At 37.3% G+C, this 20,566-nt stretch overlaps 3 protein-coding genes across 7 annotated transcripts in view; 1 reads left to right on the top strand and 2 right to left on the bottom strand.

Moving 5' to 3' along the window:
• The first annotated feature begins 140 nt into the window (after positions 1 to 140).
• On the top strand, positions 141 to 2,591 carry LOC112044069 (hydroxyacyl-coenzyme A dehydrogenase, mitochondrial). Its single transcript, XM_024079790.2, has 5 exons — positions 141 to 421; positions 580 to 855; positions 1,082 to 1,167; positions 1,404 to 1,618; positions 1,946 to 2,591. Exons 1-5 carry the CDS (start codon positions 308 to 310, stop codon positions 2,185 to 2,187), a joined length of 933 nt encoding a protein of 310 aa, XP_023935558.2. The 5' UTR covers positions 141 to 307; the 3' UTR covers positions 2,188 to 2,591.
• Positions 2,592 to 3,602: 1,011 nt separating this feature from the next.
• On the bottom strand, positions 3,603 to 5,707 carry LOC112044073 (transcription initiation factor TFIID subunit 9). Its single transcript, XM_024079795.2, has 3 exons — positions 5,169 to 5,707; positions 4,369 to 4,588; positions 3,603 to 3,775 (listed from the first exon to the last, which is right to left on the bottom strand). Exons 1-3 carry the CDS (start codon positions 5,534 to 5,536, stop codon positions 3,659 to 3,661), a joined length of 705 nt encoding a protein of 234 aa, XP_023935563.2. The 5' UTR covers positions 5,537 to 5,707; the 3' UTR covers positions 3,603 to 3,658.
• Positions 5,708 to 6,997: 1,290 nt separating this feature from the next.
• LOC112044077 (stress-activated protein kinase JNK) overlaps positions 6,998 to 20,566 on the bottom strand; it is a 116,658-nt gene continuing 103,089 nt past the window's right edge. For all 5 annotated transcript variants that reach the window (XM_052887239.1, XM_052887240.1, XM_024079803.2 and 2 more), the window contains 6 exons: positions 19,886 to 20,015; positions 19,293 to 19,490; positions 18,471 to 18,605; positions 17,531 to 17,660; positions 15,815 to 16,260; positions 6,998 to 15,101 (listed from right to left, as the gene is read on the bottom strand). In XM_052887239.1, the coding sequence (XP_052743199.1) occupies positions 15,815 to 16,260; positions 17,531 to 17,660; positions 18,471 to 18,605; positions 19,293 to 19,490; positions 19,886 to 20,015 (1,039 nt within the window). In that variant the 3' untranslated portion in view covers positions 6,998 to 15,101. The remainder of the gene's footprint in view (positions 15,102 to 15,814; positions 16,261 to 17,530; positions 17,661 to 18,470; positions 18,606 to 19,292; positions 19,491 to 19,885; positions 20,016 to 20,566) is intronic.

The following is a 20,566-nucleotide window of genomic DNA, read 5'->3' as shown; positions in this document are numbered from 1 at the left end:
CGGTCATTTTGAGAGCAGTCCAATTTTATTGTTTTTCTCTTTGGCATTGCATAGATTATCTAATGTCCTGCAGTCCATTAAATGCCAAAAACCTTAAGGCTTCTCATAAGTCTATGATTTTTTTTTAGTTTATTTTAGTTATAGTTAGTCTGTGGTTAGTCTAGTCTATGAGCAACATTAAAAATTGAAATTGAACTTTGGAATATTGGAATTCCTTTTTCAATTTTTTATTATCAGTAAACTTATCAACACCGGTACTTTGTACTGTTTGTAATAAAATAAGTAACGATAAGTAATTTCATAAATAATGAATCAATTTAGAGTTTTAGCTAGAAATTTTTCAAGTTCTTCAGCATTACAAAACACAGTAAAAAATGTTACAGTTATAGGAGGAGGGTTAATGGGATCAGGGATTGCCCAGGTAATTTGTTTCAATTAAAGTTTATTAAAATAATGGTTTTGTATGTTTAAGTACTTAATTAAAAAGCTATACCCACAAATCACTATATACTAGTAAATACCTAAACCCACAAACTTTTTTGTAAATAATCTTTAATTATTTTTTTTATATATACATAGGTAGCAGCTCAAGCAGGTCAAAATGTCACACTTGTTGACGTCAGTTCTGACGTTCTGGTCAAAGCCCAGAAGTCAATCGGTGGTAACTTGAGCCGAGTTGCCAAAAAGGTGTATAAGGATAAGCCTCAAGAGGGGGAGAAGTTTGTCAGTGAGTCCTTAGCGAGGATCAAGACAGCTACTGATCCAGTGCAAGCTGCAGCCTCTGCTGATTTGGTGGTGGAGGCCATTGTGGAGAACATTGGGGTGAAGCATCAGTTGTTCCAGAAGTTAGATGAGGTGAAACTTTTATTATCATTCTTTGTACATATTAATGTATGTTTTAAAGTATAGTTGTCAGCTAGTGGTTAGAAGATAGGTTGGTAAGAAAGGAAACAAGCAGAGAGTTAAGGACGTCCTTGTTAGTTAACTAACACTCCCCTTCTCCACTTGTGTTTTATGTAAAAAGTAGAATAATACAAATTTAATCTATTTTTAACTAAACAGAAATTTTTCCTGATTTCAGGCAGCTCCGGCTCACACTATCTTGGCTTCAAACACATCCTCTCTTTCCATCAATGACATTGCATCTGTGGTGAAGAGGAAGGACAAGTAAGTTTCCTTCAAAACTAAAAATATATAATAACACTAGCTTTCTCCTGCAAAGTCACCTGCATAGATCTTTTGTGTTAAGGAATTTCATATTATTGTAGCATATTATCTGGTCTTTATTTGTTATTCTGAGATTATTTGCTATATTGCTCGATTTCTAATAAACAATTTTATACAAACAGAGTTGTGGGCATCATACCACTTTTACCACGTTTACCATTTATTATGTTTTTAAGGTTTGGTGGTCTCCACTTCTTCAATCCAGTACCAGTGATGCGACTTCTAGAAGTAGTTCGAGGTGCCGAGACCTCTGATGCTACTTACAAAACTATGATGGAGTGGGGCAAGGCGGTGGGCAAGACTTGCATCACTTGCAAGGACACTCCTGGCTTTGTGGTGAACAGACTGCTCGTGCCGTACATCGCTGAGGCTGTCAGACTGTTTGAGAGAGGTCAGTTGGAATGATACATAGAAATTATCAAGCAAACCTTAATTAAAATTATTTTAGTGCTTCTTATTTTAGTATGAGCAAGACAAATACTTCCTTTACACACTTTTAAATAGATCATGCTTAAAATTTTGACTCAGAGAAAATAATAATTCTTTAAGAAATGTGGAACATTTTTTTCACTTTTTTTAATGAATAATTATTTTCTCAACTGCTCTGCTCATAGTCTGCCGACTGATTGCATGAGAAAAACAGAACAAAAAATAAAGAGATGTGGAACACCTGTTTAAATTTCTCAATGAATAGTAAAAAAAGGAAATTTTATTTCAGGTGATGCCTCTGCCCGAGACATTGATATTGCAATGAAACTAGGCGCTGGATACCCAATGGGTCCTCTGGAGCTTGCTGACTATGTTGGTCTGGATACCACAAAGTTCATCTTGGATGGATGGCACAAGAAGTACCCGCAGGAAACTCTGTTCAAACCTATCCCTTTGGTAGATAAACTAGTATCGGAAGGGAAATTTGGAGTCAAGTCTGGTGAAGGGTTCTACAAATATGAGAAGAAATAAAGCGGAAAATAGCTTTTCAGTCATATAGTTGGGCAACACAACACATACGAGTATTTGTTATTTTACAAAGTTCATTAAAGCCTTTTGTGTAAGCCCTTTATATTTTATGTAAAGCTGATAATTGTTTGGTTTTGTGGTGTAGTTAAAATCAGATCAACCTTCTGCTTTAACTACCAAATTAAAGAAAATAAAGCCAAGCTTGAGATTAATTGAATATTGAGGAAACTGCTTTGAGTGCTACTACTCTGCCTAACTGTATGATAACTGTTTTTGATTATATTTTTAGGAATTGTGGAATTTACACAGGTTGCTGTTAGATATTCTGTTTTGTATTAATATTGTAAGTATAAATGTATTGTGAACATATTTTCTTATACACCCATATTAAAATATTTATATTTTTATCTGGCTTTTTCCATTCAATCCTTGTAAATCTTTTTGCGCTTCAATTTGGCCTTGAATAAATAATTTTATTTACATATTAATGTTCTTGATAAACCTAAAAATAGTTATATAAAGTTTATTATTCTGCAAATTAGACTTTGTTACCTTGGGGTAATCATTTTATTATGTTAGTTCAACTAAAAAAACTTATTAAATACTGTGATTTTATTGACCATAAAACGATAAAAATGTTTATGTTAATATTTTTGGTGAAAAATACGGTTTTTGTATACCCGTCGTTTCGACGGATGGTTAGCTTAAACAGGGTATGTCCGAACGTTAGCTATCTAGGGTTAAAAAAGTAGTCCCTGCAATTGTTATGTTTGTATAGTAATTCATAAGTTACAAATTGAAGTTAAATATTTCATCATAGTAAATAACAGGACATTTTTTTTTATTTTTATTCTTTACAAGTTAGCCCTTGACTACAATCTCACCTGGTGGTAAGAGATGATGCAGTCTAAGGTGGAACCTAAGCGGCCTTACTTGTTAAGAGGAGAATGAAAATCCACGTACCTTTTGGTTTCCACACATCGTACACTTAATCGCTTGGCGGTACATTTTTGCCGGTAGAGTGGTAACTAGCCACGGCCAAAGCCAGACCTAGACCAATTATGAAAATCTCAATTGGCCCACCCAGGGATCGAACCCAGTACCTCCGTTTTGTAAATCCACCGCGCATACCACTGTGCCATGGAGGGCGTCAAAAACATGTACATGGTAGTTTGGCTACTGAAAATAAACAGAAATCGCCCAGCAAATGTAAAAGAAACAAGGCATTCCTTGTTTCTTTGACTTGCAATTTTTTTTATATGCGTTTATGTTTTTACACATAATATGTGTTTTTAACAAACATTAGAAACAGCATAGAGAGGATTTTAATTTGCTGATTTCAGTCTCTTCTTTCAGTAGCCCAACTAGCTCAAATGAACAAATTGACTATAGGATATCCCTAAAATAAAAGCCATAAATTACAAATAATATTTAATTAATTTCATTTAAAAATACAATTTTCTGCTTGTCATTTTTACATGTCATAATCATCATCTTCCCTCTTTCTCTTTTGTGACACTTCATCCACTTCCATTTTGACAGGGTGTGCGGAGGGACCAGCTGTAACCCTCACCGCTGGTTTAGCAACCACCTGCAAACAATAAAACAAGCTACAAAAACTAAACTACCAAGTTTATGAAATGAGTGTAGGTACCTGAAATTGCAATGAAGTACATATTTAAAACTAAATTGTTCTTTGCAACACTTTCATTCAATAATTTGTTCCCATTTAAATTAGTTGAAGGTGCATCCCTAAAGGTTTTGTCAAGTGTTCAGCATGGCCACATCTGTGTACATTTTCTATCAACTCAACCTGAACTGACCTTAATTATATCTGGTATCTAATAAATTCCTTTCGTGGTTTGTGGTTTCTGATCACGGGGTCCTACGTTTGAATCCTAGGTTGGGCTTAGAGATACTGAGATTTTTTTACAAATTTTTACATAAAAATTCTCAGTCCAAAGTTGAGAAATTGGTGTTGACTCAGAGGCACAATAAACCTGTGCCTCAAAGAGCATGTTGTCGGCAGCTATTTTCATTAACATCTGATAGCACTTGTCAATGAATTTAACAACAGCATGGTTGGTCTATACTCCATTTCTCCTCTCCTATAAGTATGGAGTACCCTGTAGTGGGCCATATTGACATAAAAAAAACGCAGAACTCTCCAGAGAGCATGTTTACCTTACTGCCTGAAGAGAACTTGAGAACAGGCTTGGGTACAACATTGACAGCCTTTGACGTCACATTAACAATGGCTCCCTGTGGTCTCTTTACTACTACATTTTGAGTCCCTGGTGGTTTTGATGTAATTGTCTTTATGGTGGGGTTGGAAGGTATAGGTTTTGGGACCACCTTCTTTGTGGCTGGCTTCAAACGGTAATTGCATGATGATAAACAGTAGCTGAAAAATTAAAATATTATTAAGTTATGTACAAATAAAAGTAAAACTCACTTTTTAACAATGTTTGTGCACATGGATAAGAATCCAAAATAATTCATCCATCCATATTGATAAAAAAACAAACAAAATACATTGTTTCTAAGACTTTATATGTCACATTTCTTATATATCTTCTTATAGTACAAAATTCATTTACTACAAGTAAACTCTACAACCAATTATTACATACTAGTTGACATCTGCAACTTCGTCCATGTGAAACCATACCCCTACCCTAAGTAACCTATGTCCATCTCCTGATTCTAAGCTACCTCTCCACCAATGTTCAGCCAAATCAGTCCAGCCGTTTTTGAGTTATAAATAGTGTAACTAACATGACTTTCTTTTATTTATATAGATAATGATAATCATTCTATGTAACTTTTATATTAAGTAAGACATATTATAATTTTTTAATCAAGTAACATCATGCTTATTTCTGGGAATCATGAAGTAATACTGTTGTATTGCTATAAAAACTGTTGTAAATTGTGACACTGGCTGTGCTCACACTTCTGGCGATTAACTGTGGCGAACTTACCGATCAGGTGGTAGCCTTAATCCACAGTGCGGCTTAATCAAAGGCAATGGAGTAACGTTTTTCACTCTAGCCACTTCCAAAAGGACTTCCCTCGGCGGCGGGTTGGTGAACGACTTGTCTACCTGTACTTGAACAGCCAACCTGACGTCGTCCAGATCGATAGCTTTCTTCTTCGAATGGTTGGCGAATACGCGGGCATCATCCAAAATGGAGGTTACATATCGATAGGTAAATTCTAATAGTTGGTTTACAACTCTAGGCTCGTAGTCTGCGATTCCCACTTCTTTCATTATAGACATGATAACTTGGGCGTCTTTTGGTATATGTTTGGTTTGAGCGCTAGCTTTCCCTTTATCCTTTTCAGACATGATGATATGTAATATGTCCTTAAAGTATATGTGTTAAAGTAAATTAAGGTTTTATTTGTTTTACGTTCCAGAACTTATCGCTTAATTATTAAGAAATGAAAATGAAATGCATTGTTTTGGAAATTGGAAATTGATTTACAAAATAAATATGACCTCAAACGTCAAATGAAGTATGACATTTGACAATTGACAATGACAATAAATAAACACCATAGATAAAAAATAAATACTACAGAACTACCTGAGACAACCACAGCCAATTATCTATGTATCTAAGACCACAGCATATAATGATAGTCTAAGATGATAGTAAAAAGAGCTTCGATTTCTAGTTCTTTTAGTAATTAACCTGTGAGCAAGACAAAAAGAACTTCAATCAAAAATTAAATTGAAGTTCTTTTGTCTTTTGTCAAGTTCTTTTGTCGTAGACTTAAAAAGCAATAGACGACTAATTGATGGGCTGTTGTCCAATAAATGATATTCGATTTCGATGTGATTTTTTAACATATCAACATACAACTAAACTTTTCAACCTTTTCATAATAAAATATACTATATTTCATATAAAATATCTAGTTGAGTTTGCAACAATAAGTTGAGGCTGTAATTTTGCGCTCACTTCTATTCTAATAGCTTCTATTCTAATAGGGTCAAGCTTCGCTTTGACTAATCTGCACTTCTTCTCTATCCCTACCCTACTCCTACCCTATCACTACCCCTACCACACAGGAAGTAAAACATAAAACTAAAACAAAACTGGTGTTAACAAATTATAAATTATTGTAATTGTAATATCGTATGGATTTTTTTTTCGAAAGAGCAACTGTTGAGTTTCTTGCCGGCTCTTCTCAGAAGAACCTGCCTATCTAACCGGTGGTATTCTTTACAAATAGTCATACTTCACGTTTCAAAAGTACATGTAAAATAAGCCTACTAGAAATACATTAATTTTGAAGGTAGTTGCAAACTCCAGTTGATGACAGAACACAGGGTTACCCTATAAACGACAATAAGGCTGGCCTTAGAGGTTGGTTTCACGCTGACCGTCGCGTCGGCGCTGATAGCTCAGTGTGTAACGCGCCGACTACCGCACGCGCTATAGTCGGCGCGTGCGGTATGTGGAAATGCTCCTTAGGAGTTCATACATTTAGTCTGTCGGCGTAGCCTGGCGTTGACGATCAACGTCTTGTCATACATTTTAATATCATCTAATTAGCCCATATTGTTATAATTTTATGAAATTGATAAATTCATTTGGTTTAAAAAAACTTCGTTTGAGCAACCATTTCTATCTTGAAAATTTGCAAAGACAGCCTTCAACTTACATGGTAGCATATTAAAGGCTGTTATTGTCAATATTGTGTATTGGCTTAGATAGAAAACAATTTACGTCATAATTTAAAATTTTCACAAAAACTACAATGAATTATGGTAGGTAGTAATAAAATCAAACACACTGTATATAATAACCATTTCGATTTATTCATTTAAAATATGAAATAACTTACGTGTACAGTAAAAATAAGTTGTTTTTAGATAATCATCGAAGTGTTTTAACCAAAATGTTTACCGCTAACAGCCGCTCGGCATTCAACATTGCTACTACTTTCCAATTGAGTCACTTTGTTTCTCAATATAACTTTGATAAGCGACGGAAAATCGGATTTTATTAATTCTGTCATATATGCACAAACATAATATACACGAATCTTATTTTAAAATCATTTGGTACAGCTTAAAACATTAACTTCTAGAAAAAAAATATTAAATTCAATATTCAGTTGACTGCAACAGTTGAAATGTAAAGCAAAGTCACCCAACTCGAGAGTACCTTAAACCTTGTATTACCAAGTACTAAAATACATTCTAAAGATTACATTATTGTAATTTGCATTAGGTATATTAACATATAAATGGACAATTTGGACGTACAGTTGTGAATTCTTTATTTACTACACAGACTTAGGAAAACACAGACGAAAAACGGAGAATCAAGCCTGAAACTTTTTGACAAACTAACATTTGGACAAGCAATTGGCCGATTTTAAATCACACATTAACGTATAACAGGGTATAACATCACCTTAGGGGCACACTTGCGAAGAATATATTGTACGATGCACTGACCTATGCCTGTCATTCTACATTGTAGTACTTTTGTTAACAGTAGATGCATAACCATTTCTTCCATTGGCTGAGCGCGTTCTATAGACATAAAAAAACCTTTGTTTTTAAAAAATCTTGAAACTACACAGGCTTACTAGATTTTAGTCGATATTGATGATCAAACATTCGTACGTGCACAAAGATTGACTTATTTAATTTATTTTGTCTCATTTATATTATGTTCGCTCCGTCTGTCTTTTCCCATTAGTCTGTGAACTAAAGCGATAAACAGATGACTAAAGTAGCGCGTGTTTGCTTCACTTTCGTTCCATTTAGCTTATTATAATATTTACAAAACCCTACTTAAATTACGATATTTTTAATTAATTATTTGTATACTTCATTATATTAATTTTCATCGCACAAATATCAAATATACAGGGTAACTTTTGCGGTACAGACAAGCTCTGGGCAGTGTGTCATATTATATAATAATTAGTATCAATGATTTTTTTCTTCGCTTCTTTTTTTTCTTAATAATTTCGTATGATTTTTCGAGATATTAATAGCAGCAAAGGTTCAAGCCAAGATACACTGTAATATCATAAAAGTGTTTAGATTTAGAATATGTAGCAGATATAAATTCAAGGAATTCCAGTATTTTTAACACACCCTGTATATTTTTGTCTTCTTCACACATTCACATTGGTCGTATAACAGATAAAGACGGTATGACGGCAGAACATAAAATTATATAATATCCTATATTTTTATTCTTACTTTATACATTCTCTTTATGCAAAGCGCGGTAACACCAGGTTTAATATTAAAAATGTAATGATAAATGAATTATAATAAATATATAGCCCTCTTTATCTGCTTTAGAGACCAAATGAAAAATATGACAATTTTAAAATATTTTAAGTCAAAGCAGACATGCCAATTTGTTCATCAGATTCGTTTTTATATATAAGCTTTAAACTTGCAAGATAAAGTAAGACAATAGTTCTATTCTACAGGAGGGTGTATCGAAAGTACATCCTCTGTTGACCGTTATGTTCTTGACGCTTTAAAACGAAGTTTATGTCTCTGGGACAGTTATCGCAGGAATAAGATCGTGACAGACAGAGCGGAGTCAGTGCAAAGTGAAGTCCTTATCGATCAAAAGTCCTACGATTATAATAAAAATTGGCATGTCAAATTTGACTTTCTTAGCTCCTATATCCAACCAAGCCGCTTCCTACAGTATGGAACAAAAGTAAAGTAACATCATCTAAAAAAAAAATACAGCGGCAGATTTTTCGAGCGAGTTTCGTTTTTGGAATAGAAAATTAACCTAGATCTATCGAAACGTCTTTGATATGTTTGATTTGCAAAATAAAGTACAATAGTCGACCCACATGCCGACTCATCGCGATATCAAACTTGTCGGCACGTCTGTAGACGGCTTAAGATGGCATTTTCTCCAGGAAGGAAATATAGAAGTGTATTTATTGCTTTCGTATTATCATTTATAGTCAATTGCAAACTGCTTTCATGTCACCATACACTAAAATATATGGAGCCATCAATGATATCGATTTAGTTTAAGCATTTTAACTGTTATTTTTATTTTATTTAATTTAGACTTATTACGAAAAAAATATTGACAGCGTAGTTACAATTATTTTTTATTCAAATGTTTCTTTTTTATAATTATATAAATTGTATAAAAATTTTCGGTACATTAAATATTCAAACTTGTACTAAAACTGCTATGAATCCCGAATTTTGTTTTGAATATTGCAACTTTGGCCAAATATCTGAAAGGTAAAACATTTTATAAGTAAATATTTTTTATTATAGAACACATCGAGATATATTTGATTTAGGATTAGGATTTACAGTTCTTCATATAGATTAGTGTATGGCGACTTCATTTCACAATCGGTACCGCCCAGCTTTCATCTATAGCTAATAAATTGTGCTATTTGCTGAAACCACCCAATTAGATCATTTACACACTGTCCGATTCGACGCCGAACATAAATTGAAGAGTATTAAATTAATTAAAGGAGGAAACGCTAATACTTTATGTCTTGTATGGTGGAATTGGACTTTGCATCATCGTCAGCCTAATTTAACGGTTTATAGAAGAGGGAATATGGAGCTTAGGCCCACCCTGCTCCAATATGGATTGGCATCATAGTAACATAATCCTATAGTAATGTGTTAAAAATGCATTTATTTTTTTACATACAACATACATTTTACATATATTTTTTTATAAAGGGCTCATTTATGGAGTCATTCAATCCTCAATGGAGGCATTACTTTCCTCGTCACAGCAATATTTTAACTATAAGCTCTATTGTTTAGCAGAATAGTAAACTTTTAATTTTCTTGTGTATCTCTATTTGATGGACATCGGATTGGACAGTGTACAAACGCTGTAAGACTACCAACATTCTTTGTTACACTTAACATTATAATTATATCACCTAGTGAGGTTTCAAACAATAACCTACCATATTACCTCACACGTTGAGCCTCATCGAGACTGCCTCTCAGCACCAAACTTTTACTATGAGCATTGCAATCCTTGCAGTACAATCCATTTTTTGTATCCTCTTAAGACTCTTGATTAAGAGAAAGAGTCGCATATTAAAAAAAAACATTGTTTTTAATTTAATTTCAGGTCTACAATCAAGTCATTTCAAGATTAGCTGACATCAAAGAGTTTAAATGCAAAACCGACGTAATCATTATTTAGCAATGGTGTAGTAATAGAGATGCATGGAGATTACCAACTTTATGGGCCTCGTAAAAATGCATTATTGTGCATTGAACAATACATAGGGAAGGCTTGGCTTGGAATCGAGGACCGTTTCTAATGTAGTTATTTATGGAAATCGCCACAGATTTATGTTTAGCTAAATAACATTATGAGGGTTAAGGAATTATTGTTAACTGGAATATTTTCAATCGAAACATTACTATAATTTTATATTTAAGATGCAAAACGGCAAATATTGCAATGATCGTTTAATAAAAAAATAGTCACAAGTTTGGTGGTGAGCGGTAAGTTAATAAAAACGGTCCATTATAGTTATCATAACTTAAAATAATTTAAATTACATACAAAATGACTGTTCCATAACGCGTACATATTGCATTAATAAAATATTGATGGTCGACTATAAAACAATCTATGAAAAACTTGTAACGTGTAGACTATGGGCAGACTATCGAAAATATGGCGCAAGATAAATAACGAAATAAATTTGCCTTAGAACAAGAATGAATACACTTAAATAGGCTGTATATTTTTGTATTATAGAAAGTATAGATTGAATAGCCTGCATGTTGACCAATCTTTTCAAAATTAATAGCCGACCGCCATTATAAAATTAATACTCTCAAATCACATCAGTTTTTATAGTCATAGCGTCATTTTATAGTCATAGTCATTTACGTATTTAAGTTGCAGCCAACGCCAACGTGTGAGGTGGTTCTATCTAAGAGACTACTTAGGTAAAAATGTTACTTACTACTACGCGTACAGTCAAATACAGTATCAACAATGCAGCTAGGGCCTACTTATGGGAAACTATGAACATCACATACGTCCCGTCTATGGTGTCGCTAAACTAAACGTGTTGTAAACATGTAACATGGGTAGAACTCGCGCATACTAAATCGGCGACTTAAGCAGAGCCAACAAGACGAAATATTAAATATAATATAGAAGATTTCCATACCATATGTTATCACTTTCAAGCCCGTTGCGATGAACCCAACGCCGCCTTTTAAATAAGCAAATAAATATATTAATTATATTTTCGTGCAAAAGATAGGTGTGAAAATTTGTCAACAATTAGAATTATTGTTATTTTTTTTAATTCGTCTCATTGGATCTACTTTAGTTGAGTTAACATGAATACTTTTCCATCGATAAAGCCGGTAATGACTAATAAAAAGGGCCGAGAACCGTTGTGGGATTAAATATTAAAGTAAAAAGATTGTACAAGCAGCAAAGAACCTCATCTGCCATGGTATTGTCATGATTTCCGCCCTGTTTACCTAGAACTTATTCAATATCGCTTAGAATTTACAAGCATGCCGTTACTTTACTATGCGACTAACCATGCAGCAACTACAACCCCTGCACAAACGTAGCTTTAGGCCAGGTTTACAAAAAAAAAACATAATATTCGACTGAGAAAATATTTGGCCTGTCATCTATTTTCGTCTGTTACTTTTTCTGTCTACGTAGAAAAGTATCCATGTTATATTTTGTCACAGTCAGCAAAAATCTGACAAACGAAATAATAAAATCGACTCGAAATATGGCAAAGACACAGAATGGCACTGCACATTGTAATTAATTCGTTCTGAAATTTATCATATTGGCAAAACGGGATCAGAAAATAGATTTTCACGAGCAATATTGCAATATATTCCATAATTCTATCAAACTATAAATTGATTGCACATTTACAAATAATACAACAAATTAAACTTAACCCCATTGACTGTTAAACCCTTTACAAACGTCAGCGACGTTATATACGCGCGGTAGTACCGCCTCATACCTCACACAAAATGACAGTGTCCTTCTGAGGTTAAAATCGTAATGCACTTCTAACCGTTTTCAAATTTTCTTTTTCTGTAAATTGTAATTATAATTATCTTAATGATTCTTTGAAGGCATTATACCACACATTTTGTATCACGCTTTATTGTTGCCAATGTAATTGTTTTACAAATAATTCTTCTTAGTAATTTTGAGACTTCAAAGAAGCAAACAACAAAGGGATTGGAGGGACTCCTGGATAAGCTGTCAGGGAAAACTGAGTGATAAAAATCGGAAATAATGAAAAAAATCTGATATTATTAACTTTCCCAAAGACAATATGAGGCGAAAACGCAGCGTACAATAACGTCATGTGTGTAAATTGCTTAACGTCAAATGAATACAACGTTTCGCGATCAGGGTAACGCCGCCGTACAAAAATATCCAAACGTATCAAATTCAGTCCGCATTTGTGTAAAATCGCCAATTAACTTTACATTAGCAAATTGCGAAAGGCACTCCATCTATGCAAATTAACGTGGGGTATAAACGTTTAGCAAAGTACCGCTAGATGTCGCTAGGAGAACGAGAGTACACGTACGTCATTGGTTTCATTCATTCATATGGAACATTCTCAACCAATGGTATACACATTCTATTTTCAAAATACATTTGACTTAATATTCTGTATTCTGAGTTTGTATATAGTACTGGCGGTAAGGTGACAACACACAAACGTTCTGTAAACTAAGGGAGCGTCAGCACAATAGAAACGCATAGTGAAATTAATTAGAGTACCTATTACCTCGTGTAACATCGAAACCCGTTTACTAAAGTCTAAAAACTGTTTTGCTAACGCTCCTCCAGTTTAACACACAAACGCGTCTGTATCTGTACCTTAAATCTACAACCAATAGAACATCTATACCTGTTCTATTTTTAAGTTCTACCTTCATTATTGTAACGTCTAGCGAAAAACAAAATATCCCATTATAGAAAAATCGTACAAGATTCTTTAACCCTTAAACTGTCGTTTCTAAGTCGTCACAGTGAAATAATGACGGCTGACGAAGTTTCACTCCCTTAAATCCTTATTCATGAGCTCGTTCAAGTGCAGCCATGTATAATTCCATTGTGACACAAGTCCGGTAAATTTGGACAAATAATATACAGGTAAAGGAACATGTTCCAAACGTAACCACGTAACTGAGAACTTATCCTAAATATAATTAGAAACAGGAAGAAACTACAATTTAATAGACAAGATAACAGTTCCCCAGTGAGGTCACGTCATCTAACACTACTGTGTTATAGTTGTCTACTTGTGGAAGTCTTTTTGGCTTTGGTTACACAAGCGTTTGACAGTAAAGTTAACAACTGAAGTAACCATAGACAGAGGATAAATAGACTACAGACAAGTATACCGTTTTAAGCCATTCTATTTTGACGTGATTTTAACATCACAACACAAAATACTCAACCATTTATCAGACAGACCTCAAGGACCCTAATATCGAAACACCTTGTCTCGTTACTTTATAAAGTCCATGTCTAAGTTCCCTTTTATGAGAAAACGTGACGATATCACATCGTCTATTTACTTCTAAGTCTACGGAAGGAACATTCTATATGGAACCTATCCTTCAGTATATACACAAACGCATCGCACGCATGTCCGTCTGTCAACTTACCAATAAATCCAAAGCCAAAGGGACCCGGAATAGATTGACTATACACTGCCTTAAGTTATTATTGTACACGATCATTTGTTCTGAGACTCGATAACAAACTACGTGAAAGTCTCTGGGAGTTGCGAGAAATTTCTGAATTTCTGAACATACAACAATAGTCCAGCAGCCAGGAATCGAGCTCATGACACATTGAATTTGGAGTTAAATAATGAAATATTTAGAAATTTCTCGCTGACTCCATAAACGAAATTTGCACAAAAAAATGTTACCAATGTACTTCAAAATGAACGAATAGAGCAATGCAAGAGACAAAAGTAAACAAACTTTAGGAGATTTTCCGTGCGATGAAAAAGTGTAGCAAATCATCTCTTTCGTTCGCACGCAATAACGTAAACTTTATTTACATTATCTTTGCTACATTGGCTCTGCTTAATGGTCTGCCTGTGATTGCTAGACCTTCGGGGTTTTAGAAAAGCTGAAAGTTTGTCAGCCCTGCTACTATAGGTAAGTGTAGCAGACAACTATGGAGTGTGGATAATGGTAGTATAACAAAAGCATATACCCTAGACTGTCCAGACTATCCCTTTGCTAGACAACTCTAAAGGTGTCTAGTGAAGGGTTGCCTCGAAACAAAATGTCTAACAATGATGTACTACTACCGGAAGAGCTGTTCTAAACAAAAAAACGGCTGATTGAAGATTTGCACTAAAACATTAGTCAAGACTACGTATATTATTAAAATATGCAACACTAGATCGCTATAGAATATTGTTTTCTTGCTACCAAAATGTCACGTGTGAAATAAAGCTGAAAAAAAATATGAATGATGTCTTCTGATCTGAATTATGCCTATCCCAAAAATTAAAATTTCATACTTGGATGATTTTAGGTTTACACCCTTGTTACTTTTCATAGCCACCATTAACCATAGATAGATCGCCCATTTTTCTTACCTATTGTAGGATCATAGGCTGACTATGCAGCTTTTAAAAATCAACGAAGATCTAGCCATGACAGGCGCTCGCTCCATTAGTTTGCACTATCGCGTATTGCACATAAAACCGCAATGAATATATACATCAGTTAGTTTATCGAGTATGGATCGGAGCGGCTCCGTGCCGCCGTGGCCAGACCTGCCGGAGCGCGTTGGCGCTAATATAGTCTTTGCACTATACTTTGTAGTTTATATCTCGGCGGTCAGCGAGGCTGAGACCTGAAATGAGTAAAGCACAAATTAGTCTGATCAAAATTTATGTGTATTAAATACTAGCATGAAGAAACCTTTTAATCACCTTAAAAAAAAGGTTATTGTGAGTCAAGTCAAAGGAATTCGTCAAAAGGAAGCATAGCAACTGTAGAAATATATTCCTCTCAGCTTCCCCGTATCAAAACTAAATGTGCCTGCGCCTTGCCACAAGAGCTTCGAAGTACGTCAGAAACACGTTATACATCAAGACACTAGGATGCCCATTATGGAGAAATTCTTCCGGAATCTAGCGCGCCGTATGTTCGCACGCGCAGACAATGGACTACACCCACACCTGCACGGCATCGCACGGCACCACGAGAGGCCGCCTAACGGGCGTCCACTACCTTGCGAGCTCCTCTTAGTGGCCGTAGTGTAGGCGCAGGCAACTACGGCGACGAAGGTGGTGACGAGATGGACGACGCACTTACCGACACCGCCGGACAGCGATGATGTCGCAATCCGCGCGGGGAACAACATAGGAGATGACACCGCCCCAGCTCAGACACCCAAGATAACCCATGGGCCGCGAAGCCTCAGCCCCAAAAGGGGCTGAATAAAAATGACCGGGGGAGCAAGATTCCCGCACCTTACACGGATAAGGAGGTTAAAGTCTCGAGGCACGTACCCCCACCCGGATTGATCATCTGGGAGGAGATGACGTGTGCACACAGTCGTACCTATGTGGTGAGCGCGGGCTGCGCGTGGTCGGGCGGCGGCGCCAGCAGCTGCGCGGGCGGCGGCGCGGCGTACTCCACCACCTCCTGGTAGATGAGCTGCTTCCACTGGTCCACGGTGTGCTCGCGCTCGTCCACCGAGTGGTCGTAGGCGGCGGGCGCGGGCGCGTTGACCTCGCCCTCGTCGTACCACACGTTGATGTAGGGGTGCAGCAGCGCCTCGTCCACGGAGATGCGGCGCTCGGGGTCGATGACCAGCATGCGCGAGAGCAGGTCGCGCGCCTGCGACGCCTTGAGCCGGTTGTGCTCGCTGGAGTCGGACGGGAACAGGATGTCGGGGAACAGGCGCTCGAAGCTGTAGCCGGCGTAGCGCGGCCGGTTCTCCACGTAGTTGCGCACCGTGGGCTGCAGGCGCGCCATGAACGCCGCCGACGGCGTGCCCAGTTGCTCTGTGCCCACCAGGAAATTCATTACTAGAAGCCGTTCATACATAAAGGCACCCAAACGTGGCGATTTTTTAGCCCCTTTCTCTATTTGACACAGCCGCTCACATTTATACCATGATATCACGTCATGGTGAAGCCCAGACGACGCCCGTCACGCCCAGAAGTCTCCAAACGGCCACAATTTGGAGATAGTTTTATATAAAACAAAGGTTAAAATTAATAAATATTGTGTTTTTTTTTTAATTCTTAATTTAGACAAGTTAGCCCTAGACTTGTTAAACATCTTAGAGCCAAATTGACCCGACACTATACCGAAGATATCCCAGACGTCAGCCTATACAAGAATAATGTGGCTCTCGAACAACTAAGCAACAAGACACCAGGTGAGTACGGAATCACAGCATAACTCCTAAAAACGGGTGGGAAACCTTAAGGTCCTTCAGCGATTGTTCAATTCTGTCTTTCACGAGGGCACAACATCTTAGGCATGGCACGCAAGCGTGGTGGTTCTGTTCTTCAAAAAAAGGTGCCAATACCTTACTGAAGAATTACAGACCCATCTTGTCCATTGGGCCTTATAAGGAGGCTCAAAGTCACTCAGCGGGCGATGGAGCGAGCTATGCATGGAGTCTCTCTGCGTGATCGAATCAGAAATGAGGAGATCCGCAGACGAATCAAAGTCACTGACATAACTCAGCGAGTTGCGAAGCTGAAATGGCAATGAGCAGGCCACATACTTCGAAGAGCCGATAGACGTTGGGGTCCCTAGGTGATGGAATGGCGACTCCGCACCGGAAAGCGCAGTGTTGGTCGACCCCCCACTGGGTGGACCGGATCAAGATCAAGCGGATTGCAGGAAGCCGTTTGATGCTGGCGGCTAGAGACCGTTGTGCTTGGAGGTCCTATGTCCAGCAGTGGACGTCTATCGGCTGATAAGGTAAGGTAAGCCCTTCACTACAATCTCACCTGATGTTAAGTGAAAATGTAATCTAAGATGGAAGCAGGCTTACTGGGAAGAGGTAGAATTTTATTCTACCCGTACCTCTGACGAGTTCGTACCTACCGGCACGCTAAATCACATTAGCGGTACGTCTTTGCCCATAAGGTGGTAACAAGACACAACTGAAGCCACCAGACCAGGCGTTTGTGAAAGATATCAGCCAGAAGAACAATGTGTCCACTAACATAAAGGATGGTGTGAAAGCCGATTTAATTATAGAGGCCATTGTTATTGATCACTGACTGGTATTGATGTGTATTGTCAAAGACTCACCGATAATCTTGTTCCACTGGTCGATGTGGTCGGTGCCGGGGAACAGCACGCCGCCGCGGATCATCTCGCCCATGATGCAGCCCACCGACCAGATGTCCACGTTCTCGGTGTAGCCCATGCCCAGTATCACCTGCAACAATCGTGCAAGATCGCTCTTAACTTGGACAAATACTTGGCTAACAAATGCCATATAAATGTAAACCTTCCTCATTAATCACTCTATAATATATTGGTAAGAACTGCAATGCTTAACTGTTTATAACAAGAACTGTTTAGTACTGTTGGAGTTATTGTGAAAAGACAGACAGATGCTGCAGAGGACTTTGTTTTATAATATTCTAACTTTTAGGTTCTTAACTGATTTCATCCATTGAATATTTGTATATAGAGAAGATCCGTCTAATCTGAATTATTTGGCAAATAAGACACTTTGCGAATTGGCTTTCACCGAGGGAAATCTACGAAAAAAAAACGTACGATCGAAAGAAATCCGCAAAGACTATTAACTTAGTTCACTATGCCTTAGTGTAGAGCCGTGATAGCCCAGTGGATATGACCTCTGCCTGTCTGTCCGGGGCATGCACCTCCAACTTCTCATTTGTGTGCTTTGTAAGAAATTAAATATCACGTGTCTCAAACGGTGAAAGAAAAACATCGTGAGGGAACCTGCATACCACAGAATTTTCTTAATTATCTGCGTGTGAAGTCTACCAATCCGCATTGGGCCAGAATGGTGGACTATTGGCCTAACCCCTCTCATTCAGAGAGGAGCCTCGAGCTCAGGAGTGAGCCTGTGAAGTCTGCCAATCCGCATTAGGCCAGTGTGGTGGACTATTGATCTAACCCATCTCATTCCGAGAGAAGACTCTAGCTCAGCAGTTCGAATAAGGTTGATAATGATTATGCATTAATGATGAATGCATTAGTATTTAGTGCCTACCTCTGGAGCCCTGTAGTACCGGGTGACGACGTAGGGCGTCATCATGAAGGTGGTGCCCGCCGTGCGAGCCAGCCCGAAGTCCAGGATCTTCAGTGTGCAGTCACTCTTGACCACTATGTTGGACGGCTTTAGGTCCTGGAATTATATGTTCAATACAATGTGTAAAGTTATATTAAAATTATAATATTATTATTCGTTTGATTAGATTCTTTCGTTCGTTCGTTTCGATTAGAAATCAATGCACCCAAAACTTTATAAATAGGATTCAATTCAAGATGGGAACAATTTCTTTATAGCATGAAGAGACTTTGTATAGCTGTATAGCTTTTGTTTAGTTTTGATTTTTCTTCAAATTACACTAGTAATAAGGGGTAGAACAAGAAATCCAACATTTATTGAATTTGCTTTCAACTTAATTTTAGATAACTAACCACAGAAGAGCATGATACCGTGTAGCCTATAAACTTGACATCCAGACAAGCTGCACTGAACGTTTCACTTCTGTTTCCTATTCTTATAACTTGAATAGTTTCTGCTTAGTATCCCATACCGGCGACTGAGTTTCTTACAAACCTTAAAGACAGGCATCTACTAGGCAAACGCACAATTACATGGACAAATCAATTAAAAATTTAAAATTTTTAAGGGTATCTAGAAAAGGGTTACCACGAAACTAAGGGACTGGCGACTTGATTTACCACATTACGCCGGAGAAGATATAAAAAAATACGCCTTATACTTGGACCGTCGAGAGTCCAGACCTTAAAACCTGCTGTTAATCGCAATCGTCACTAATAACGTTGGCATAGAACAAGTCCTTACCCGGTGTATAATTCCAGCGAGATGCAGATGTTTGATGCCGCACAACATCTGGTACAGCAGGTAGCTCATCCGCTCGTGGTCCAGATCCATCTGGATCACTTGGCACAGGTTCGCGTCCATCAACTCCATCACTAGGTACACATCCTGGAACTCCTCTAGACTCTTCTGTGGCGTGAATGCGTTTAGCAGACCGATTATCTGAAAATATGCAATTCGCATCAAGCCATCGTAAGTATTTAAGTGATAAAACTATGATGAAAAATTAACCATGTATGAATAGAAAACGCAGTATCCATTGTTACTTGGTGATATTCTGATGAAATTTATATTCACCTACGCTTCAGGTTAATGGGCAAAGAGCAGCACTTTATGCTTTATGGGATGTGTTTCTCCAAAAATGCCCTGTGAAGTATTTACTCAGTTTATAGGTGATGGTTTTCCACTTGCTATCAGGTAAGTTCGTTGATGACACTCCCATGATATGCGGGCGACGGGGAGAAAGGACTCTGCGGACCATCGGGAGTGACGGACGAATTTGTCATGCTATAGCTAGGTCTGCCAATTATAACTATAATTGTAGCGTGATGACTTACATTTTTATGGTTGACCAACTTCATGAGTTTAAACTCCCGATAGGCGCGCTTGGCGTGCGTCACATTCTGGAAGGGCCGCGACAGCTTCTTGATGGCCACGTTTTGTTGCGTCACTGTGTCGTACGCCGCGCTGTGGACAGACACCACTACAATGCACGTCACAGAACCAGTGGCGTGCAAGGAATTTTAACCTAGGGTAGGTACACGTACAAAATAAAAAAAATCCTTTTCCAATACGACGGTAGGCAATGCACTGTTGCATCTATGAAGTGCACGCCACTACATAGAACATAATGGTCCCGCCACACTATGCTTTACTTCATGGGATCCTCTTTTAATGAGACTTTATAACATTTTCTGTTCAAGACTGAATTTCGGATGATGAAGGAGTGTGTTATGTTGGCCCCACACTCTTGATGACGAGCACTGCCTTAATTTAAGGATGCACTTGGCTCTTGGCTATGGCACGCTTTTAATATAAATCTTTAAGTTTAACAATTTATATAATTAATTCATGATGCAAGAACGGCTTAACGGATCAGGATAACATTTAGCACAGAGAATTCCATATCTGTCAGAAGCTTAGCTTAAGTAGTTTATGTTCTGTGGTCAGGAACCAGTTACTTAACTAGTTTGTATTAAAATACAATTTTCAAACACAATAAAGTTTATTAAATGTTA

Source organism: Bicyclus anynana, chromosome 19 (genome assembly GCF_947172395.1).
Source record: "Bicyclus anynana chromosome 19, ilBicAnyn1.1, whole genome shotgun sequence".
In the NCBI taxonomy this organism is placed as follows: domain Eukaryota; kingdom Metazoa; phylum Arthropoda; class Insecta; order Lepidoptera; family Nymphalidae; genus Bicyclus; species Bicyclus anynana.
This window is presented reverse-complemented; position numbering and strand designations above follow the sequence as displayed.